Source organism: Eptesicus fuscus, chromosome 8 (genome assembly GCF_027574615.1).
Source record: "Eptesicus fuscus isolate TK198812 chromosome 8, DD_ASM_mEF_20220401, whole genome shotgun sequence".
Taxonomy (NCBI): domain Eukaryota; kingdom Metazoa; phylum Chordata; class Mammalia; order Chiroptera; family Vespertilionidae; genus Eptesicus; species Eptesicus fuscus.
In genome coordinates, this window is record NC_072480.1 from 21,958,401 (window position 1) to 21,983,967 (window position 25,567).

A 25,567-nucleotide genomic window follows, 5' to 3' on the forward strand; every position below is an offset into this window, starting at 1 on the left:
AGTAGAGTTTTTAACTGGGAGAAGGGAGTGGGAGGGAGGGAGATACCCTCCCAGAAAGGAATATCTAAGTAAGAGAACATTTCCCTATGGAGGATAGGCATGTACCTTGCCTGAAAAAGCATTGCTTTGTTGTTCAAAACAAAGGTATGTTAAGGCTTTTACTCTAAAGAACTTTATGACTTATATGATGTATAATTGAAAGGTTTTCCAATTAGACTAAGTGGCTAATGATATGTTAGATTTTTATGGGAATGCAGGAGAAGTTAGTTATTAGTCTTTATTTTCAAAAAATTTGCATCTACTTGAGGTGATAAAAACTTAAGCAACATAAATAATAACAAACAATGCAAGCCTTTAAACTTGCAAGTATGTTCAGTATGTTAAATCAGAACATCTGATAGTAATTTCTTCCCATTCTTTTAATCCACCTGGAAGTAGTTATCTGCTTGGTTACACAGTGATACACTGTAGTCGACAGAGGGGGTCATGAATAATAAACCACAAACTATCAAAGTGGAGAAAGAGGATTAATGTAAGGTAAACAATCTAGGGAAATGAAAACCAGTATATAGCATAAGTAAGTTGTGCTTGGCACAGATTTTAAATTCAGCCAGTGAGAGCAGAGGGAAGGAACAACCTGAGCAGCAGCATGGTGGTGGGAAAGATATTGGTGTGCGTGTAGGACAGTGAGGAAGCCAACTTCCCCAGGGCACATTTGTGATGAGAAGTAATAGGAAATAGGCTTGAGTGGGTTTGAACATCCTTGAAAGCTGAACTGACCTTGACGGAATAGAAAGCTGTTGATTTTATTAATAAGAATATGACTTGATAAATAAACTTTATATATATATATTTTTTTATTGATTTCAGAGAGGGAGAAGGAGAGACAGAGACGTCAATGAAGAGAGAGAATCATTGATCAGCTGCCTCCTATATGCCCCACACTGGGGATCGAGCCCGAAACCAAGGCATGTGCCCTTAGCGGGAATCGAACTGTGACTACCTAGTTCATAGATCGATGCTCAACCACTGAGCCACGCCAGCCAGGCAATAAGTATACATTTCAAGAAGATTATTTTGACACAATCTAAAGAATGGATTGAACAGGTTAGATTTAAGGCAGAGAGGTTATTCGAGTAATCAAGATATGACTGAGAGTTAGAATTTGGAGTAGGGAGACATATGAAATACCTTCAGAGAAAGAATGGGCAAAATTTGGTAACTGTCCGACTACAAGTGGGGCTGTTGCTTGCCTAATATGTCCTATGTGCAGTGTAGGTTGTTTGATCCTTACAATCCTGTGAGATAGGTATTATTAGTCCCCTTTTACAGATGAGGATGTAGACTCAAAGAGTAAGTAACTAATCCAAGATCCCACAATAAGTAATGGCAATCAGAAGATTAACTTTAAGCCTGTCTGATCCAGAGCCACACTACATACCATTAGTCTATTCTGTCACAAAGGAGATGAGCCACAGGGATTCTAACATTTGTAGCTAGCAGGATTGCAATATTCATTCATGCCATTGAATGGGATAGAAGTTACAAAGCAGAGCCAGCCCATTTGGTAAGAATAATGTATAAGTGGTTTTTGAATTATTAAGTTTGTAGTTATATTGAGCATTCATTTAGAAATATCCAGTAAATTGTAAAGTTTTGTAACCAGAGCTTTGGTGAGAGAACAGAATTGAAGAAAGATGTTTGATAGCTGTCAGCACAGAGATAATGTCTGATACTGAGAAATAGGTGAGGGAGAGTCTATAGAGAGGGACCATCCAGGGCACCAAACCTTGGAGCATGGCCACATTTAGAAATATAGACTAGTTGGCAAAAGAAAAAGAGGAGTCAGGTAAGAAGAAAAAGGATGAGGACAGTATAATATGGAAGCAAGAGAGGAGAGAGTTTCAAGGAGAATCTAATCAGAAACAGCAATATTATAAAAGAGAATAATGGAAAATGTCATCAGTGATCTCTGAGATATATATTTTGAATCCAATTTTCAGGAATGAGAGGGCAAGAACTTAACAATAGGAAGAGATCAGTATCTCAGGTATGTAGAGCAGCCTAAACAATGTGTGGGAAGCCTCTCTTTTAGATACACTGACTCACTGGCAAAATAAATAAAGATCTTTTTTAAAGTAAGACAATGTTTTTCAAAAAGCAGACATTTTAAATATTTTACTCATATATCTTTAAATTAAAGACTAAGAATAAACCTCCATTGAAATTATAATTTTAAAAAATTGATTTATTTATTGTAATTAGGAGAAGAAAACGATGTGGTTAGAAGACTAAAATAGCCCTAGCCGATTTGGCTCAGTGGCTAGAGCATCGGCCCTCGGACTGAAGGGTCCTGGGTTCGATTCCCGGTCAAGGGCATGTACTTGGTACCTCAGTTGCAGGCTCAATCCCTAGCTCCAGTCAGGGGCACGTGCAGGTGGCAACCAATCAATGTTTCTCTCTCTGTCTCTCCCCCCCACCCCCCACTTCTACTCTAAAAATCAATGGAAATAAAGAGAAAAAAATCAATGGAAAAATATCCTTGGGTGAGGATTAAAAAAAAAGAAGAAAAAGACTAAAATAGAGAAAGGGGGGAAAGCACCTATCTTTAAAATATGCATATTTAAATGCATTGTGTCCCCCAAAAAATATATATATACACTTTAACAGCTGATAGCTCAATTTTTTTTAATATATTTTATTGATTTTTTACAGAGAGGAAGGGAGAGAGACAGAGAGTTAGAAACATCAATGAGAGAGAAACATCGATCAGCTGCCTCCTGCACACCCCCTACTGGGGATGTGCCCGCAACCAAGGTACATGCCCTTGACCAGAATCGAACCTGGGACCTTTCAGTCTGCAGGCCGATACTCTATCCACTGAGCCAAACCAGCTCAATTTTTAAAAAGTATATATTTTTATTGATTTCAGAGAGGGAGAGAGAGATAGAAACATCAATGGTGAGAATCATTGTTAGGCTGCCTCCCGCACGCTCCACAGTGGGGATGGAACCCACAACCCAGGCATGTGCCCTGACCAGGAATGGAACCGTGACCTCCTGGTCCATAGGTCAATGCCCAACCACTGAGCCACACCAACTGGGCAATAACTCAATTTTGAAAATGAAATATATTTCAATAAATGCTGCCTTTATATTCAAAGTGTGTATATATTTTTTGGGGGGGACCATATATATATATATATATATATATATATATATATATATAAATTTAATGTTTAATTAACATAGAGAGGAATTCCACAGATATACACAGCACTAGAAGCTGTGTGAAAAGAAACACTTCCATGCAAAATTTCATATATCAAGTGACTTAAAGTCTTGCAGGTTTTGTTTGTTTTTTTGTTTTGTTTTGAGAGAGAGAAACATTGATTTGTTATTCCTCTTATTTATGCATTCATTGGTTGATTCTTGCATGTGCCCTGACCGGGAATTGAACCAGCGACCTTTAGGTGCATGGGACAATGCTCAACCAACTGAGCCACACTGGCCAGGGCTCAAGTCTTTTTTAATGGTCAGTAAGTATGCCTGCCCATTGCTCTAAAAGGAGATACTATATCTTCCAAGAATGTGAGCAGTTTGTCCTTTGCTCTAGAGGGAGACATCATCTCCAAAGCTGTTCACTATACAAACACCCTCAAAAAGATTTTCTGGAACAAAAGGGCAGGCAGTGCCTCATTTGTAAGATGTGCAGAAACAGAAGAAACTGGTAGAGAATTGTCTCCCAGCATCAGTATAAACTCATGAGGTATTTCCTATCTCTGACCACTGAAAAGGCCTAGAAACAATGACCAACCCAGTAAACATCCCTAGCACCCAATTGTGGTCTTGAAATATTCTTTCTCTTTGAAAGGAGAAATAGCTGGTTCCAGTGTGGGGCAGGTATTCAAAATAATCCTGCAATATCTTGTTATATCATTACTAGAGGCCCGGTGCATGAAATTCGTGCATGGGGGAGAGGGGAGGGTCCCTCAGCCCAGCCTGCACCCTCTCACAATTCAGAACTCCTCGGGGGATGTCCATCCCTGTGGGATCGGGCCTAAACTGGCAGTCGGACATCCCTCTTGCAGTCCGGGACCGCTGGCTCCTAACTGCTCACCTGCCTGCCTGACAGACCGCCCCTAACCACTCTGCCTGCCTGCCTGATCGCTCCTAACTGTAGAGAGCACCTGGGAAGGCACAGGAGCATTTCTTTAATTATTGTCAGCTGAATCCAGTGGCATTGGCAGAGCCACGTCCTGGAAACACACCTTGCTAGAGGCAGGAGTGTTGTCAGCTTGACCTTCAGCCCAGGTGCCAGGGTGTGGGTTTCGTTATCTAAATCCAGCCAAGCACCAGGAATGACTAGGACTTGGGCCCACCCAAGAATGCACATAATCTCCTTTGTCTTGACCTTTAGTAAAGCTTCCTGGTTTTTGCTGTATAAAATAAACACACTGTATTGGCTCTGGGTCACTATCTCTCCATCAGAGGATAGCTGTCCCACCCAACCCCAGCTTTTTCCTTCCATCTCTGTGTCTGTCTCTTTCATTTTCTCAATCCCCAGCAGCCCCTACTCAGGAACCGGACTGCTTTATAGCTGCGCTGGTCGCGGAAAACAGAAATATTTACACCTAACCACTCTGCCTGCCTGCCTGATGCCCCTAAGTGCTCACCTGCCTGCCTCATCGCCCCTAACCGCCTCTGCCTCAGCCCCCGCTGCTGCGGCTTCATCCGGAAGGACGTCCAGAAGGTCGTTCACCTGTCCGGTCTAATTAGCATATTATGCTTTTATTATTATAGATGCAGCCAATCAATGATTCTCTCTCATCATTGGTGTTTCTATCTCTCCCTCTTCCTTCCTCTCTGAAATCAATAAAAATATATAAAAAAGAGCCATGTCAAAAGAACTCAAAAGTTAACTTGAAGAGGTTCCCACTGGCCAAAGATGGGGCAAGTGGAGTTTTAATCAATAATTGCCATTGATTTAAACATGCTGACTGTGTTCAAATCCTTGAGTTCACAGTGATATATAAAAAAATAATTATCTAATTCATTAAATTGTTAAACAAAAGATATTGGGCCTTGCCCATATTGTTTAGTGGTTAGAATGGCAGCCTCCACACTAAAGGGTCTCAGGTTCAAGGGCACATACCTGGATTGTAGGTTGGATCCCCGGCAACTAATCGATGTGTCTCAATCACATCAATGTTTCTTTCCCTCCCTTCCACTCTCTATAAAGCAATAGAACAGAAAGGTATATTAGTAAAACTGGTAAAGGGATAGAATCAAGCATTAATCCTGCCTTTCCTATATAACTGTATCAGTGGGTAATCAAATAGTAGGCAAGGGGAATATCTCTTTATAAATTCACTTTAATTAAAAGTGAAAAAGAGCCCAGCTGGCGTGGCTCAGTGGTTGAGCGGCAACCTATGAACCAGGAGGTCAAGGTTCGATTCCTGGTCAGGGCATATGCCTGGGTTGCTGGCTCGATCCCCAATGAGGACGTGCAGGAGGTGGCTGATCGGTGGTTCTCTCTCATCATTGATGTTTCTATCTCTCCATCTCCCTTCCTCTCTGAAATCAATACAAATATCTATATATATATGTATATATATATAGATATATATATATATATATATATACATATATATATATGTATATATATATTTTTTTTTAAGTGAAAAAGAAATGATAAAATTAGACTATCACTATTTTACAATTATGCATCAAAGGCTGTCAGGACCATAAAAAGAGAGTACCAGACATTATGTGCTTCCTATAGTCTTACCAAGGAGCTCAAGCTGGTGTCTGATCTAGTCCCTGGATCTAGCTGCCCAGTTGCAGACAATACAGAGGGCAACAGCACAGGTTGAATTTCACCAAGAGTATGCAATCATCCCTAACTGGTTTGGTTCAGTGGATAGAGCGTCGGCCTTCAGACTGAAAGGTCTCAGGTTCGATTCCAGTCAAGGGCATGTACCTCGGTTGTGGGCACATCCCCAGTAGGAAGTGTGCAGGAGGCAGCTCATCGATGTTTCTCTCTCATCGATGTTTCTAACTCTCTATCCCTATCCCTTCCTCTCTGTAAAAAAATCAATAAAATAAAATAAAAATTTTCAAAAGAGTATGCAATCAGCAAAACCAGTCTGTAGGAAATTCTACAGGTCACAGCTCTGATTCCTCAACAGATAATTTGTAGGGGAAAAATAAAAAAGAGAGAGAGAGATGGATGATGAGATTAGGAGATTTAAAAGACGTAATCAAACTTTTTAAAATGGATAAGACTAATTATGGTGCCTAGGACAGCACATTCAGGTAATACAATTATTATTTTTTTAAAAATATATTTTATTGATTTTTTTTTTTTTTTTTGTATTTATTGCCATTTTATTGTACATATTTTTAAAAATCTTTTTCTTAAAGAAAACTCTTTAACATTTCTTGTAATACTGATTTAGTGGTGATTAACTCCTTTAACTTTTTCTTTTTTTTTTTTTTTTTTTTTTTTTTTTAAATTTCTTTATTGATTAAGGTGTCACATATTTGTCCTCATCCCCCCATTCCCATCCCACCCCTCTCCCCACGCATGCCCCAATCCCCTGTTGAACCTAACCGTTGGATAGGCTTATATGCATGCATACAGGTCCTTTGGTTGAACTCTCCCCCTCCCCCCACCCTCCCCCTACCCTCCCCTATCCTCCCTCTGAGGCCCGATAGTCCGATCGATGCCTCCTTGCTTCTGGTTCTGTTCTTGTTCCTCAGTCTATGTTGTTCATCATTTCCCCTAGATGAGCGAGATCATATGTCACTAGATATATACTAATAAGAACTGAATGTGAGACGAGCAATAATAGTTATGCTGACAGGCAAATGAATCAATCTGTAGCGAGCTTCCCCCTGGACCAACAGTTCTTTTGAGACCCAATTTCATTGTGCAGTAGTTCCTTATGTGTACATGTCAGCACTGACCCCTCAGCTCTGGATGGTGGACAAATGGTGGTAATGGAGGTCCGACTCCCTCTGGTTTGGTCTCGGCCGAACCCAGGGGCACGGCGTCACCCGGACTAAGGGGCACGTGGCCTCACCCATACCCAAGGGGCGCGTGGTCTCACCCGGGCCTGGGACCCAGCCTCACCCGGATGGATCCAGGGGCGCACGGCCTCTCCCGGACCCAGGATCTGGCTTCACCCGTACCCAGGGACGCTTGGCCTCTCCCAGACCCAGGGGCACGTGGCCTCACCCGGGCTTAGTTGCACAAGGCCTCACCTGGTTCCAGGGACACATGGTCTCTCCCGGACCCAGGGACGCTTGGCCTCTCCCAGACCCAGGGCCACTTGGGCTCACCCGGGCCTAGGTGCACGAGGCCTCATCCGGATCCAGGGACGCATGGTCTCACCCGGACCCAGGGACGCTTAGCCTCTCCCAGACCCAGGGGCACGTGGCCTCACCCGGGCCTAGGTGCACGAGGCCTCACCCGGATCCAGGGACACATGGTCTCACCCGGACCCAGGGACGCTTGGCCTCTCCCAGACCCAGGGCCACTTGGGCTCACCCGGGCCTAGGTGCACGAGGCCTCACCCGGATCCTGGGACACATGGTCTCACCCGGACCCAGGGATGCTTGGCCTCTCCCAGACCCAGGGCCACTTGGGCTCACCAGGGCCTAGGTGCACGAAGCCTCACCCAGATCCAGGGACACATGGTCTCACCCGGACCCAGGGACGCTTGGCCTCTCCCAGACCCAGGGCCACTTGGGCTCACCCGGGCCTAGGTGCACGAGGCCTCACCCGGATCCTGGGACACATGGTCTCACCCGGACCCAGGGACGCTTGGCCTCTCCCAGACCCAGGGCCACTTGGGCTCACCCGGGCCTAGGTGCACGAGGCCTCTCCCGGATCCAGGGACACATGGTCTCACCCGGATCCAGGGACGCTTGGCCTCTCCCAGACCCAGGGCCACTTGGGCTCACCCGGGCCTAGGTGCACGAGGCCTCACCCGGATCCAGGGACACATGGTCTCACCCGGACCCAGAGACGCTTGGCCTCTCCCAGACCCAGGGCCACTTGGGCTCACCCGGGCCTAGGTGCACGAGGCCTCACCCGGATCCTGGGACACATGGTCTCACCCGGACCCAGGGACGCTTGGCCTCTCCCAGACCCAGGGGCACGTGGCCTCACCTGGGCCTAGGTGCACGAGGCCTCAGCCGGATCCAGGGACACATGGTCTCACCTGGACCCAGGGACGCTTGGCCTCTTCCAGACCCAGGACCACTTGGGCTCACCCGGGCCTAGGTGCACGAGGCCTCACCCGGATCCGGGGACACATGGTCTCACCCGGACCAAGGGACGCTTGGCCTCTCCCAGACCCAGGGCCACTTGGGCTCACCCGGGCCTAGGTGCACGAGGCCTCACCCGGATCCGGGGACACATGGTCTCACCCGGACCAAGGGACGCTTGGCCTCTCCCAGACCCAGGGCCACTTGGGCTCACCTGGGCCTAGGTGCACGAGGCCTCTCCCGGATCCAGGGACACATGGTCTCACCCGGATCCAGGGACGCTTGGCCTCTCCCAGACCCAGGGCCACTTGGGCTCACCCGGGCCTAGGTGCACGCGTCCTCACCCGGATCCAGGGACACATGGTCTCACCCGGACCCAGGACGCTTGGCCTCTCCCAGACCCCGGGGCACGTGACCTCACCCATGCCTAGGTGCACGAGGTCTCACCCGGATCCAGGGACACACGGTCTCACCCGGACCCAGGGACGCCTGGCCTCCCCCAGACCCAGGGGCACGTGGCCTCACCCGGGCCTAGGCGCACGAGGCCTCACCCGGATCCAGGGACACACGGTCTCACCCGGACCCAGTGACGCCTGGCCTCCCCCAGACCCAGGGGCACGTGGCCTCACCCGGGCCTAGGCGCACGAGGCCTCACCCGGATCCAGGGACACACGGTCTCACCCGGACCCAGGGACGCCTGGCCGCCCCCAGACCCAGGGGCACGCGGCCCCACCCGGGCCTAGGTGCACGAGGCCCCACCCGGATCCAGGGACACTTGGTCTTGCCCGGACCTAGGGGTGCGTGGCCTCTCTCAGACCCAGGGGCACATGGCCTCACCTGGACCTAGGTGCACGAAGCCACCCGGACCCAGGGGCGCGTTACCTCTCTCAGACCCCTGGTCACGTGGTCTCACCCGGATCCAGGGGCTCACGGCCTCACCTGTACTCGGGACCCAGCCTTACCCGGATCCAGGGGCCCACGGCCTCACCCAGACCCAGGGTTCAGATTCGCCCGGACCCAGGGGCACATGGCCTCACCCGAACCCGGAATCCAGCTTCACCTGGACCCAGGGGCGCGTGGCCTCACCCAAACCCAGGGGCGTGAGGCCTCACCTAGACCCAGAGGCGTGTGACCACATCTGAGCCCAGAGGCTCGCAGGCTCGCCTGGACTCGGGTCTCAGCGGGGTTTCGTCTTCTTGATCCCAATTCCTGTTGGTCAATTCCCTCTCAGCAATTCCTTCGGTCATTTTCTCAGAGCTCCAGGGCGGCTGCCGCAGAACTCGTTGGGCGGCGGGCTCGGCAAGGCTCTGGTGTGCCCGGTGCCCGGCGGTGGGCTGGTCCGGTGTCGCTGCGTCGGCCCTTGGGTCTGCAACGGTGGCCAGTCGCTGAGCGTGCGCACCTGGCCACTTCGGGGCATTGAGATTCTTGAAGGACTCGGAGGTCAGCAAGCACGGAGTCTCCCTCCCCATGTCTCCCAGGGGCTCGTCTGTCCGTGCTCGGCAGCGAGTGGAGCCGTCCCCTCAGCCGGAGACCGCCGGGGGAACTGCGCCGAGCACGTTCCAGGCCACCATTGTGTCGCCTGAGCCATAGTTCTTAAAGTGTGGACTTTGGGTCACCGGCATCAGCATCATCCTGCGTACCCCTCTCTTTTATTCTAGTTGTAGAGCATCTGCTCAGCCAGCCCCCCGGTCTTTCTGGCTGGTGTCTGCTCTGCTCTCCCGTCGTAGTCTCAATATTGTTGTGGTAGGCAACGATCAGACTGCCGCCCTATGTCTCCATCTTGGTCCTCCTTTGTTCAGTTAAGTCTTGATTGTTGTTGGTGTCACTGGGAGGAATTGTCCTCCAGGCCAATTGGCCGTGAGGACCCTCTTTGTCTATATAGGAAGAGTTGCTGTGCAGGAGACATGTTTGTGGGCCGGGTCTTGATGCAGCAATGCCTTGGCGCTCACTGAGTCTGCCTCTAGAATGCCTCCCTTATGCAAGTGATTGAAATCTGGTGTCATCTCCCACCAACCACTAGATGCCCTCGTTTCTGGGTCTCCAATGTAGTGTGGGTCAGCCAGTACCTGAGGCACTCAGCAGGAAAAAGCTTCTGCTCAGCTTGGCTGGGGCGGAGCTACAGGGTGGAGCCTACAACCTTGGCTTCCTGTCAGCCCCGCCCTATGAGGCTCCTGTGTCTGTGTCCCTCTGTATTCCTTGCAAACACCTCTGAGAGAAACGCGCCCTGGAGTTTCGCCCACTGCCAAACAGTCCAGTCCCTCCCCTAATGAATCTGGACTCCCAGATTCTCGCCTGGAACTGGGTTTCAGTGTAGTTGGAACTGGGTCTCAGCGCAGTCTGGCGTCCCTGTCTCCTTCCCAGCAGGGCCACCCAGTGGCGCAGGCAAAAGTCCGTCCTCTGCGCACCTTCCAGTGCGCGCGTCTGGAGCCGCCGCTTCTCTGTGCCTCCGCCACCACAGCCCAAATTCATTCCCCCAGCGTGCGCCTGGCTTCCCAGGGTTTCGCCCGGAACTGGGGTTCAGTGCAGTCGGAACTGGGGTTCAGCACGGTCCTGAGCTTATGTCTCCTTCCCGCTAGGGCAGTTCAGTGGCGCAGGCAACAGTCCGTCCTTTGCGCCCCTTCCCGTGCGCGCCTCTGGAGCTCTGCCTTCCCCCGCTCCTCTGTGCCTGCGCCCCACAGCCCAGATTCATTCCCCCAGCCTGCGCCTGGCTTCCCAGGGTTTCGCCCGGAACTGGCGCTCAGTGCAGTCGGAGCCGGCGCTTAGCGCACTCCGGAGCCTTTATCTCCTTCCTGCCAGTGAACGCCGGCCAGGCCGTCAGCCGCCCCTTCCTCTCCGGCTCCATCCTCCCCGCAGGCGCGCGTGCTCGTGTCTCCGCCAGTTTCTCCATACCTCAGGCTTTTACGGCTCCCCCGATTGTCCCCGTGGCCTTCTCCTTCCCCCCAGCTGTGGGCATTTCAGTCCGCCAGCTCTCCTGTGGTTCTGGACGATGTCCGTTCTGACCTCTAGTTGTGCCTTTGAAATTGTTGTGCCCGGCTGCAGGTTAGGTGTTTCACCTATGCCGCCATCTTGGTTTCTCCTATTTTATTGATTTTTTACAGAGAGGAAGGAAGAGGGATAGAGAGTTAGAAACATCGAGGAGAGAGAAACATTGATCAACTGCCTCTTGCACACCTCCTACTGGGGATGTGCCCGCAACCAAGATACATGCCCTTGACTGGAATCGAACCTGGGACCTTTCAGTCCGAAGGCCGACACTCCCGGTTAGGGCCAGGTAATACAATTATTATTATAAAAGGAATAAAACTCAGAATAATGGTTACTCATGAGAAAGGAAGGAGATTGTAACTTTGAAGGGGCATGTGAAAGAGCTTTTAGGATGACTGACAAAGTTCTTTTTCTTGATCTTGTAGTCACTAAGCCATACATTTGGTTCATGTAGTTTTCTATATCTGTATATTATTGCATAAAAAATATTTTTTAAAAACACATTTGATAAGAAACTAGCATTAAGATTCTTTTGTGATAATCTTCCCACTCAACAGATAAGGAAGAACTACATTTCGATAGATTCTTGAAAACTTGGGAGGACCTATATTATTCATCATTATCAAATTATTATGTAATTGAGCATTCTTTTATGTATGGCACCATATTAGCCTAAGGTGGCATAGGGTAGTCCAAGAAGAAAATGTCCTAATATTTTTTTCTAATAGTATTTTTATAAAAGTAAAACTTGCTTATTATAGAAAATTTAGAAACAAAAAAAGCATAAAAAGGAAAATAAAAATCTGTGGTTATTCTGTTCATCAGAGATAACCATACATAATATTTTGGTGTGTTTCTTTTTATATATTAATACATTTACATTTGGAAAATAATTTTGTACCTACTTTATGTTCTAATCTAAGGAGCTATATTCACATTCAGGCCTTAGATTAAGGACATTTAAGATCTTGATCCTTTTCAAATTAGAAATCATTAATCATTTCTAGATATTTTTTCCTAGGTGGGCTACATCATGCAGCTGCGCGAATTTCTGGTGACAATGTCTATAAGCATTTGAAGTATGAAGGTGGGATTCACCGAGTTCAGCGAATCCCTGAGGTGGGCCTGTCGTCAAGGATGCAGCGTATTCACACAGGAACAATGTCAGTTATTGTCCTTCCTCAACCACATGAGGTAACCTCACCAGGAGGCATTGAAAACTTACTCTTTGTAAATGGTTGTTACATTGAAAAGTCTTAGCTTCTAGGAAATTCAGTGATTTTTCAAGGTTACCTACTGAACTTTATAGTCACTTTTGAGAAATCCTTAACTCCTCCCTAGGTCAAGTTACCCCTCTTATCTCTGACCAAGATGTTTTGTTCTAAATAGAAGTCACTTCTCTACATAAAACAGAATCCACAAAGCTTTTTAAATGTGGCTCAGTGGTTGATTGTCAACCTATAAACCAGGAGGTCATGGTTCGATTCCTGGTCAGGGCACATGCCCGGGTTGATCCCCAGTAGGGGCTGTGTAGGAGGCAGCCAATCAATTCTCTGTCATCGTTGATGTTTCTCTCTCTCTTCCTTTTTCTTCCTCTCTGAAATCAATAAAAAATATATTTAAATAAAAAAAAAAAAAAAAGCAGAGTGTCACCTTGTTTGTTCTCAGCTGGGACTGTGCACATGAAGAGCAACGTGAAGTTTTGTTGTTCTGTGCATATCTTCTAATGACTGTGAAAGTGCTATAATAATTGATTTTGGGGAACAAATAAATTTTAGGAAGTAGGTGAATTTGCAAGTACAGAATTGGAATAATAAGTATTAACTTTATATATAGATACATTATACTTATATATATATTTTTAATTGGAATAATAAGTATTAACTTTATATATAGATACATTATACTTACATATAAAAATATATATATTTTATAAACTATCTAATGTAGCTTTGTGGGATGACAGATGATGAAACTTGAAAGATTGCATAACTTAATGATCTCATAGCATCTTAAGTCAATATTAAAAAAACAGTATCCATTGAAATAGGGAGTTTACTTCACCTCTTAGTCTAATAGCTATTATTTATGACACAAAGCAATACAGTTTATTTGAAAATTTTTGGAATAAATTTAGTATTAAAGTATTTGTTGAGTGTAGAATTTACTTATGCTACACTTTTTGTTCTAGGTAGACGTGAAAGTGGACCCTAAGGATTTGCGAATAGATACATTTCGAGCCAAAGGAGCTGGAGGCCAGCATGTTAATACAACTGATAGTGCTGTCAGACTTGTCCATGTCCCCACAGGTAAGCAAGTCTTTTTGCTCTTGTACTTTTAATCTTTTTTTCATGTCTTATAAAACTATTTAGCGTTTAGAAGGAAAGAGTCATGTGTGAGTGTTTGGTTCCTTACAAAAACTCTTTAAAGGTGACATTGGGGTTATACGTCTGAGGTTCCCAATGTGTTCATATTTCTCTTCTGTTTGGAAAAGATACCTCTCTCAAAGGAGACAGAGAGTGAGTGGACCTATTCCGGGAAGCTGTCTAAGTATGCTACACAGGGGTAAACAGCCAGACGTACCCCAGCCTAAAAACAAACTTGCAAGTAGTATTGGACGTGCCATTGTGATTTTGTCACCGTGTAGACTGACTGCTAGCTTCATTAGGCTCTGCTGCATGAACGTGGTTACTTTGGATACTGGTAATTTTGTTATACTGTGGGGTAATTTTGCAGTCCTTAATGTGATTTTAAAGATTTCTATCATTTTTCAGGTTTTTAAACTTTTTAAATACTTAAATTTCTTTTCTTTTTAAACTCAATTTTACATTACATGTATATGGTTTTAAAAGTCCAATAATAGCCTGGCAGGTGTGGCTAAGTAGTTGAGTGTCAACCTATGAATCAGGAGGTCATGGTTCCATTCCTGGTCAGGGCACATGCCCCAGTTTCAGGCTGGATCCCCAGTAGGGGCCGTGCAGGAGGCAGCCAATCAATGATTCTCTCTCATCATTGATATTTCTATCTCTCTCTCCCTCTCCCTTCTTCTCTGAAATCAGTATTTTTTTAAATGTGGGTTTTAAAAACAAAAAATGTCCAATGATAAAGTCCTATAACAAAAAATAGCAGCTCCCTGGACCTTTTCTTCCTCCCCCTCCTTCCTTCCTTGACCCTAAATTTACTCAGAGGTAATCACTTTAAACTCTTTTAGCTATTTTTTTCTGGTAATTATCTCAGTGTTTCTAATTAATAGGCAGATCTGATTAAGTATAAGAGTATATATTCACTACTTAATGTAGTATATGAGTATTTTGGCAAAATTAATCTTCCACTGTTTTTATATAAGAAGCAGGTAAATAGTGTTCACTACTGAGACAAGTAATATACTATGATTTCATTTTCTAAAATTAATAATTACTTCATTGTTTTTATTTGCATAGTTTTCTTTGACTCTTAAGTCTTCCTACATCTTCCAAAAGCTGTAAGATGAAATTAATCCAGTTTTCTACAAGGCTAATGCTTTTTTAAAAAATATGTTTTTATTGACTTTGAAGAGAGGAAGGGAAAAGGAGAGAGAGGTAGAAATATCTATTGGCTGCCTCCTGCATACCCCCTAGTGGGGTTCAAGCTCACAACCTGCACTTATGCCCTGACTGGGAATCGAACTGTGACCTCCTGGTTCATAGATTGACTCCAACCACTGAGCAATATCGGCTGGGCTGCAATTCATTTCAAAGAGGTTAAAGAAAAGTTAATGGGCTTTTTAGAATAAAAATACGGAATTTTATTCTCATTTATAGTTGAAAATCTTTTAAATAATACAAGTAGTTGTTCAGTAGATAGATAGATAGATAGATTTTTTTTTTTTTAACCCTAACCTGAGGATATGTTTTCATTGATTTTAGAGAGAGTAATATAGGGAGAGAGATAGAAACATCAGTGTGAGAAAGAAACATTGATCAGTTGCCTCTCATATGCGCCCTGACTGGGGATCAAGCCTGCAACCTATATATGTGCCCTGACCAGGAATCAAACCCACAGCCTTTTGGTGTATGGGATGACACTCCAACCAAGCCACCTGGCCATGGCTCAGCAAATATATATTAAATACTATTTGGTAATACTACTACTTACAATTTTGGAAGTTCTTATAGAGCACTGAAACAACACTGAGAAAACTTTTTTCCAAAAACCCTTCTATAGTTTTTGTGTTTTTTTTAAATAAACCCAGCACCCTATTTCAATAGCTCTTCTATTATCCAACATATCTTTTCACCCCCTAAATCCTCTATTCTTGAGGGAGTATTTATGAATAAGTACTCCTGTATAGAAGTTATTAAAATATATAATCACAAGATTTCCTTAGGAATTACTGAGCTCTTAAGAGTTTTAAGCTATTTAAGTTCTAACCTGAGCCACTGGATAGGAATAGTGCAAATGTCTAAGCAAAAATCAATACAGGTCAGCTGATGAGATTAATTTGAAAGAAAGCTTATGACTAGCCATCATGACATGGAAATTTTATATTCTTTTGGGTAGTGGGGGAAAAAAGCCAGATTTAAGACAGTTCCAGGCAAATGCCTGGGAGATGGAAGCCAGTTGGCACCCCAGCCCAAACATGTGGCTGCAATGAAGCAGTTAAGAAGTAAGTTTAAACTAAAAGAGGTGAAACCTAGGTGTCCTTTAAAGTATTAGCAAGTGTAGATTGTGGCTTGTTTAGACAAGGTGGAAACATAGTGTCACAGATCCTTGTGGGTCAGGGATCCAGAATCAAGGTCCTTCTGCCCAGAATCAAGGTCACTCATGCCACTAGAAGGACACAGAGTTTGGTAAAGCAGAGCAGAAATTTTATTCTCTGATCAAGGCATGGAGGAAGGTAAGCTCATCTTCAGAAAGCACTTTCCTGGGTGCTCTCCCCATCTGGGAGTCTGTGCTGTGAGATTCTTCCCTCTTCCCCACATGGGAGTCTGTACTTGTTCTTCCATAAAGTTTCACCTTTGCTATAAAAAACAAAAAACAAACAACAAAAAAAACCCACCTTCTTGCCCTGGTGAAATAATTGGTTAATTTCAAAGGACCAGGGTAAGACTTAAGAGACATGTAAAAAACCTAGAGGATCACATTTCTTCCAGGAGGTACACATTCCATAGGATGGGGAGGACATGTGCAGTTATCATCTTCCTTCTGCACACAGTCCAAAATGTGTCTGGCAGAATATCTCCCTACCCCTCACCCCTGTGGTGATTTTAGTATGTTAATCATAGTTCATCTGAAATTCACTTTTCTTTCATCCTAGTGGCATTTTCCAGCTTAAACCTGTGGTCCTTGAGTCTCTTGTCTGGTTTCTATGCACTGGCTTAGCACAGTGTGGAATTTGCACCCTTTCTTAATGAGTTCAGCCTATTTTTGTCAGGGATGATGTTAGAGAATAAGAGAAGACAAGAAGATAAAGTCAGTAGCAGTTTCAGGATTAACTAATAATAATGTACAACCCTGTGACAGTAGTTTTGAGAGTAGAATTTTATACACATTTTAAAAATCTGCAAAATAGTTACCACCCTATCAGTGCAGCTGGCCCCCTGTTATATATGTACCTGGGAGCAGAATTGGACACACATCTTCAGAGTGATAGCTACAAAATTATGAACAGCAGCCCAGAGCTTCAAGGATGACCATTCCAGGGCTCGATTTGGGCTAGTTACTGGACGCTACAGTGGGTCAAACCCATCCAAATTTGGAAGTTGGCTAACCAAAATGTGTATTTAGATGTGTTGATCAGTTGTCTTTAGAACCAAGACAACTGAGGAACATTCACTCTAAACTCTTCCTTTGAGTTTGAGCCCTGGCCGGTTTGGTTCAGTGGGTAGAGTGTCAGCCTGTGGACCAAAGGGTCCCGGCTTTGATTCTAGTCAAGGGCACGTACCTTGGTTGCAGGCTCCTCCCCGGCCCATGCCCTGATCGGGCGCATGCAGGAGGCAACCAATCAGTGTTTCTCACATCGATTTTCTCTCTGTCTTTCCCTCTCTCTTCCACTCACGGAAAAATATCCTCGGGTGAGAATTAACCAAAAAAAGAAAGAAAGAGTTTGAATAGTTTCTTTCCATTGGTTTCTGTATATAAAGTCCTTTTTTGAAAACATCAGCTCTTGTATTTGTGATTTAAAGGGGAAAAGCTGACTTCTCAAGTAGGACAGAGAATGGAGCAGCACTATATTGGGGGTGACAGTATTTTGCACTTTATTGAGCTACAAAAGTCTCTGGATGAGCTGGGATGGAGAGGCAGAGCTCTGGGAATTAAAGTATGTGTAACCATCTGCAGATGCGACTGCTTTCAGTCTTCTCATTGGAAATATCTCATTTAGGTATCAGAATCTAGCCATCTTTCACTATAACCATCAGAACAAGTGTAAGTTCTGAAGTATGCTAAATCTAAAAAATAAGAAATAATAAAAAGTACTTAATCCTTTGTGATCTTTTCCTGATTAACCTGGGGGAACTTTAAAATATTCCTTAAGTCTGTCTCTTCTTCACCACCGACCCCCAGTTGTATTGAACTATAACTGATACCTCACTTCTATCTCAATTTGGCTTATGGAGGCTACAATTTTTACCTTTAATCCCTGTTATTTTTCAGGGCTTGTAGTAGAATGCCAACAAGAACGATCACAGATAAAAAATAAAGAAATAGCTTTGCGTGTATTGAGAGCTAGACTTTACCAGCAGATGATTGAGAAAGACAAGTGTCAACAACAAAGTGCTAGAAAACTACAGGTAAGATTTATTTGTTATAATCTATCTATATAATAAAGAGCCAGGGTGTAACAGCCAATCAGGACCAAAGGCTGACCATCCGGAAGTCAGCGCTGGGCTGACTACTGAGGCTGCAGGCCCGGTGACCCAGCAGTGACTGCTGAGGGGGCTGTGAATCAGGCTTGGAAAGAGACCTGAAGAGAGAAGCAGGGGCTGATCTGTAGCATCTGTGGCAGCTTTTGACCAGCACTTGCCTCTCTCTTTCCCTCCAAGTCTGGCCAGCAGCCCTGCCTCCATTTCTCTTCGAGCCCTGCCTTTCTGAGCAGGCTCTGTTGATAGGCCCAGAGACCTGACTGTCATAGAAACTGGCCAATCAGAACCAAATCCGGGTCAACTGTGAGGAGGCAGTGGCTTAGATGAGCCTTTCTGAGCAGGCTCTGTTGATAGGCCCAGAGACCTGACTGTCATAGAAACTGGTCAATCAGAACCAAATCTGGGTCAACTGTGAGGAGCCAATGGTTGCCTAGGAGGCGGAGCTTTTGACACTTACTGACATAGATACTGACCAATTAGAACCAAATTGGCCAGCAGAGGAGGACAGTAGGGGGTGAGATCAGGCCGGCAGGGGAGGGCTGTTGGGGGCAACCAGGCCGGCAAGGGGAGGGCAGTTGGGGGCAAGATCAGACCAGTAGGGGAGGGCTGTTGGGGACAAGATCAGGTCAGCAGGTGAGGGCCATTGGGGGCGAGATCAGGCTGGCAGGGGAGGGCCTTTGGAGGCGAGATCAGGCTGGCAGGGGAGGGCAGTTGCGGGCAACGAGGCTGGCAATGTAGGGCAGTTGGGGGTGAGATCAGGCTGGCAGGAGAGGGCAGTTAGGGGTGATCAGGCAGGCAGGGGCAGTTAGGGGCGATCAGGCAGGCAGGCAGGTGAGCGGTTAGGAGCCAGTGGTCCCAGATTGCAAGAGGGATGTCCGACTGCCGGTTTAGGCCCCATCCCGATCGGGCCTAAACCGGCAGTCGGACATCCCCCAAGGGGTCCCCGATTGGAGAGGGTACAGTCTGGGCTGAGGGAACTGACCCCTCCGTGCACGAATTTTGTGCACTGGGCCACTAGTCTATAATAATAAAAGCATAATATGCTAGTTAGACTGGACGTCCTTTCAGACATTCTTCTGAACAACCTTCCAGAGGAAGCCGGGGCTGTGAGGGAAGCCCAGGTCCTGGGTGCCAGAGGGAAGCTGGTGCTGGCAGCCAGGGGGAAGGCCTACTCTTGCACGAATTTCATGCATTGGGTCTCTAGTATATATTTAAAAGCCTAAGTGACCATTTTGACCAGTTGACTGAACAACCGGTCAACCGGTCGCTGTGACACACACTGACCACCAGGGGACAGACGCTCTATGCAGGAGCTGCCCCCTGGTGGTCAGTGCACTCCCACAGCCAACCTCCCGCAGCTGGCCAACCTCCCGTGGCCCCTCCCTCTGGCTGGCCGGCCCCAGTCGGCCCTGATTGCTGGCCAGGCCGAGGGACCCCACCTGTGCACAAATTCATGCACCAGGCTTCTGGTAATTTAATACCTCTTTACAAAAAGTCATTTTATGTAGAAAATGTAGTATTTATTTTTGATCGAATGGAAATACCTTAGAGCATAGAGAAACATGCTTATTTGTAAATAAACAATAATTTAAATGCATTTGAACTGACAGATTATGACCAAAATTGGACATGCCAGCTTGCAAATGAGTAGATGACATATGAATAAACTTAAAATTATTTCCCAGTTGTTTCTCTCCAGTGTCTATATCATAACTGTTTTGAAAGGAAATCAGTATAAAAGACAAAGTAATTCTCTGGAAATTGAAGAGATTTTTAGATTTTTTTTTTAATCTAAAAACCTAGGCTTTCATTATAACTGTATGTAAGATAAAAAATAAATGGCACTGCAAAAAACTGATAACAGTGATTGCTAGAAGGAGTTTGGGGACAAGGAGTAGAATATTTATTTTTCATTATATACCCTTTTGGAATTTTGTACTTTATACATGTACAGTATTATTTATTCAAATATATAAATAGATAAGTTCTAAGCAAAATTAATAAATGTCATTGTTTTAGGTAAACAAAGTGTATGGTTTTAAATTCCAAAAGTAGTTTGTTTTTGAGAGAGGGTGGAAGAGAAAGTGGAATCTAGAAATAACTGTACTTAGATCGGTATGCAACAGTAAATTTGGAAGATTTTGTAACTTTATAGGATAATCAGTTGCATAAAACTAAACATTATTCTTTTTGCTTAGATGTCCTAGTCTTTTCACAGTTTTGCCCTTCTAGTTTTCCTTACCTACATTCTAATTTGCAAGTAGTTAAAGCAACAGGATAAATAATATATTAATCTTCTACTAGTGATAACCCCAGATAGGAATGCTCATTTACAAAGCATTACTTCTTGGCAAAGAAGTGATACCATAAATATTGAGAAATCTGCCACATTTGATTTAATAAGACACATTGGGATTTACTTGCTATTTGACATTTTGGCACTAGAGGTTTCACATAATAATTTTTAAAATAAGTATTCAAGATTGGCCTTATCCAATGGAGTCCCACCCCAGCCCACAGTGACTACTTCTCCATGCATGTAATCCCTACTTCCCCGTGTAATCTTTGTCCTACCCTATATAAGCAGCTTATGGGGGGCTGCAGAGCAGATTTTTGTGGATGACCTGCTGCTCTCCCATACTGACGGCAGTATTGGAATAAATGCTCATATATGATTTAAAAAAAAAAAAAGATTGGCCTTATGCAAACTGTGTGTCTATATCAAAGCCTGGCAGAATAAGCTCCCATGAAATGTTTGTTACATTGTAGGATGTCAGAGTTTTCTACTTGGATAAAAGGGAATATTGTGGTGACATTTCTAGAAACTAGGAGAAAGAACTGATTGGAGTGGAAAGATAATTTGATTTTATGTATATGGAATTTGAAGTATCAAAGAGACATAAATTCTTATTCCATAAATAAGTTTTAAAACTTGTAGTCTTAAACATTAAGTTCTGCCCATTCTTGCTCTTTGCCACTGTGTATATATAATTTTAGAAAATATTTAAGCTGTTAAAATAGGAAAGTAATTTACAAGTAATTTTTTTCATTGTAATAGAGGTAATTTTAAAGTTTAAATATGAATTTCTTTTTATTATGGCACAGGTGGGAACAAGAGCCCAGTCAGAGAGAATTCGGACATATAATTTCACCCAGGACAGAGTCACTGACCACAGGATAGCATATGAAGTTCGTGACATTAAGGTAATAACACTGAGTATGCTTTATGTACCTTTGACTTTTGAAGAAAGTATAGTCAAATTCTAGAGAGTAATGTCTAAAATATCAGCAAATAATTTTAAATCATTAAATCAATTTATATTAGTACCTTAAAATTTGCAAACATTTTTATTAGTTTACTGGTAAGAAACATGGTCTTTATGCCAGTTTGGAACAACTATCTTATAAGTTCTAATTTCTTTGTTATACAGCCATAATGTATTAATATTTTATTTTTTATTTTTTAAACAGTATAAGCTTCAAGGGTGCTACTCTTTTAAAAAAAAAATTTTTTTTATTGATTTCAGAGAGGAAGGGAGAGGGAGAGAGAGATAGAAACATCAATGATGAGAGAGAATCATTGATTGGCTGCATCCTACATGCCCTCTTCTGAGGTCTGAGCCTGCAAGGTGGGCATGTGCCCTTGGCTGGAATTGAACCTGGGATCTTTTAGTCTACAGGCCGATGCTCTATCCACTGAGCCAAACCAGCTAGGACATTAATATATTTTAAATATAGTCATGTGCCGCTTTACCACTGGGATATGTTGTGAGAAATGCATCATTATGCGATTTAATCATTGTGCAAACATCATAGAATGCACTTACACAAACCTAGATGGTATAGCCTGCTACACACTTAGTTAAATCAAACACAAAAGAAAATGGTGCAATCAAAAGACATGGTAAACATGAGATGTATGAGGCTGCTGTTAGTGTAACCAGGCATACTGTTTTACAGAAAATGTTGTTTTTAATCAGTCAAAAGAGCATTCTCTAAAAATAACAATTAAAAGTATAGTATAGTAAATTCATTAGCCAGTAACAAGTTTATTATCATTATCAAGCATTATGTACTGTACAAAATTTTATGAGCTACTTTTATACCACTGGCAGTGGAGCTTAGAGCCCTCTTCCGAGCTCATGTGGTTGTTGGCAGAATTGCATTTTCTTGAATTGTAGGAGAGAGGCCCCCATTTTCTTGCTGGCCATCAGCTGGATGCTGATACTCTCAGCTCCTAAAGATCCACACAGTTGCTTGCTATATGGCTCCTCCATATGTCCTCTCCCACTTTGAACCTCTTGCAGAAATGGCTCAGGCCTTTTTAAGGACTCACATGTTTAGGTCAGGCCCACCTGTATAATACCCCTTTTTAACTTAAAGTCAAACTAATCACTGGAGTGATATTTCATCATATTCACAGTTTCTACCTGCAGTTAAGGGAGAGGATTACGAAAGGTGTATACACTAGAGGGCATCTTATATATCTGCATTACCATAACGTATATTGATTAGATTGAGGTATTACAGTTAACTCTTGGGGAAAGACCATGTCAGTTTGGTTGGAACATTAACCAGGACCACGACATTAATACATTAATGATGAAACACAGGAAAATTTCCATTTTGCTTCCACTGATGGGGGAAGTTTCCATATAGGACTAGGTGGAAAAGCAGAAAACAGAAGTTTTTATCCTTTTGTGATACCTAGGGGCTCTTTCACTTGATTCTATTTAAGTTTGTACTCAAAATTAAAGTTCTAATTTTACAAAAGAAATGTCTACTTATTTATTGATTGATTGATTTTTAGGGAGAGAAAGAGAGAGGAAGGGAGAGAGCGGAAAAAAAACATTGATTTGTTGTTCCATTTAGTTATGCACTCGTTGGTTGATTCTTGTATGTGCTGACTGGGGATTAGACCTTCAACGTTGGCGTATTGGGACGATGCTCTAACCAACTGAGCTACCCAGCCAGGGCTACATTTTTTAGTATTAAGAAATTTCTGTGTATCTTATGCCATTTCCTCTGTTTTCTTAGCAATTATGGCTGCCTTACATAGGAAACATAAGTGCCATGTTGAAAAGGAGAAAATATTTGCTAACTTCCCTTTCCTCAGGAAACGCAGTAATAGCCAAACACATTTGACCATATTGTTCTAATTATACCATAATTTTTTAGTTCTTTTTCTACTAGTGGTGATGATTTTCTATGAGGCAGTGACATTCTTATGACCAGTAATATATTTTAGAAGAGCACATAGGTGCTAGGTATAGTATTCAGTCATGAAGCAGGAGCAGATAACTGACTTTCATACTTATAAAATATCTGACTTTGGCCTAAATAATAATGTATTATTACTAACCAAACAAGCACAGCAGACACAGAAATGATAAGGAAAATCGTATTGGTATGCTCTAATAATCACTAACCAGCTTATTAGGGAGAAAAAAAACACGTTCCATATTAGTGAAAGGAAAAAATGGCATATAAAATGTTGTAGTAAAACATTAAAATCTGCATGCAGGAAAGACACTAGTGTAGGAATTGAATAGTTGTGGATGTGGAAAGAAAAAATGACAAGGGCCTTAACTCCAGAGCAACTGCTATAAGACAGAATGGAAGGGGTGGATAGCAGAGAAAGTGGATGTCTGTGGGACTGCTCTCTCATTATTCTAGACCCTAACCTTTTCCCTACTCCATCCACATAGTCCCTGATGGCACTTCTATGTTCTGACATAATCATGGTCCCGACCCAAGACAATACTTGATTTATTTGGGGAGGAAGTCTGAACAAGTCCCATCCAATGAGTTCCTTCTCTGGATTTTTAAACTGGAGACACACAGGGTCATCCTCCCCTTGGTGGCTAAATCTGAAGTACTTAAAGTTTACAGGAGGTTAAAAGCCACATTTTTAGTCATGGGAGAAAGCAATCTTCAATGAGAGAAAAAATGAAGCTGATATATTGAAAGGAACAAACATGAAAACTGGATGGAAAATATCCTGATGATATGAATTCCCATATCCATTTATTCCTGAGGCCCAGCTTCATTGCCAGGATGGTGGCAGTCGCCCTGTACATTTCTATTCTTGGGGTATGTAAGGTCACTCAGTATTCTTATAAATTCCCTTTTGGGTATTTTTATTTTTATTTATCTAGATAACTAGAGGCCCGGTGCATGGATTCGTGCACAGGTGGGGTCCCTCAGCCTGGCCTGTGGGGATGGGGCCAAAACCAGCTCTACGACATTCCCTGAGGGGTCCCAGATTGCGAGAGGGTGGTTCTTGGGTGACGCACCCTGGAATCTGTCTCCCTCCTCTCTGGTTCCGGTGCATGAGCTGAGAACTGCAGCTGCCAAGTCACCACAGCTCGGCAGCTCCTGTGTTGAGGTCTGCCCCTGTTGTCATAGCTTCTGGTCGAACGGTCGGCCAGTCACTTAGGCTTTTAAATATATAGATAAGCACAGACTTCCGTGTGATACATTGTTTTGTATTTTTATTGTTTCTCAAAGTCCTTGTGCAGTTTTTTTAGCATCAGCCTACCTCCTGCCCTATATTTCATTTATACTGAAAATTTCCCATTGTCCTGGGCTTTAAATATACAATCGATCTTTGAACAATGTAGGGGTTATGGATGCTGACCCCTTCTGCAGTTGAAATCTATGTATAACTTTTGATTGACTCTTCTAAAACTTTACTAATAGTCTACTGTTGACTCGGAGCTTTACCAGTAACATAAACAATCAATTAACACATAAACATTATATGTATTGTACACCATCCTATCTAATAAACACGGAATATGCAAATTGACCATCACTTCACGACAAAGATGGCGGCACCCATAGCCACAAGATGGCGGCGCCCAGTCCCCTCAGCACCACTGGAGTCCCCTCAGCACCACTGGAGTCCCCCAGTTCTTTAAGCCCTCGCCAAGAGGGCGAGGGGCAAGCAGCACCTCAGTCCCCCGCAGCGAGCAGACAGCAGGGTGCTGCTTGCCCCTCGCCACGGTGGTGAGGGGCAAGCAGGCCCCCGCAGAGAGCAGACACCAGGGCCTGTGGTGGCATCAAGCAGGCAGATCCACAGAGAGCAGAGGACCGCAGGGAGTGGGCCTAAGCCGTCATTAGGACATCCCCTGAGAGCTCCCACATTGGAGAGGGTGCAGGTCGGGCTGAGGGACCCCCCCCCCCATGCACGAATTTCGTGCACCAGGCCTCTAGTTTCTTATAATAATGTAAGCTAAAGAAAAGAAAATGCTATTAAGAGAATCATAAGGATCATCTGTGAATTTTTTCAGATTATAGCAAATCTCCAAAAAATTTGCCAAAATATTTATTGAAAAAAATCTGCATATAAGTGGACTCACTCATTTTAAACCCATGTTGTTCCAGAGTTAACTTTACTTTGTTTCCAGACCTTTCTTCATATTTATTCTTTTGACTGAAATGCTCTGCTTGTCTCTGTTG

At 44.0% G+C, this 25,567-nt stretch overlaps 1 protein-coding gene across 1 annotated transcript in view; it reads left to right on the forward strand.

Moving 5' to 3' along the window:
• MTRF1 (mitochondrial translation release factor 1) overlaps positions 1-25,567 on the forward strand; it is a 40,537-nt gene that overhangs the window by 10,737 nt on the left and 4,233 nt on the right. Inside the window, exons 6-9 of the mRNA XM_054719832.1 lie at positions 12,283-12,455; positions 13,453-13,570; positions 17,895-18,031; positions 21,209-21,307. Of these exons, the coding sequence (XP_054575807.1) occupies positions 12,283-12,455; positions 13,453-13,570; positions 17,895-18,031; positions 21,209-21,307 (527 nt within the window). The remainder of the gene's footprint in view (positions 1-12,282; positions 12,456-13,452; positions 13,571-17,894; positions 18,032-21,208; positions 21,308-25,567) is intronic.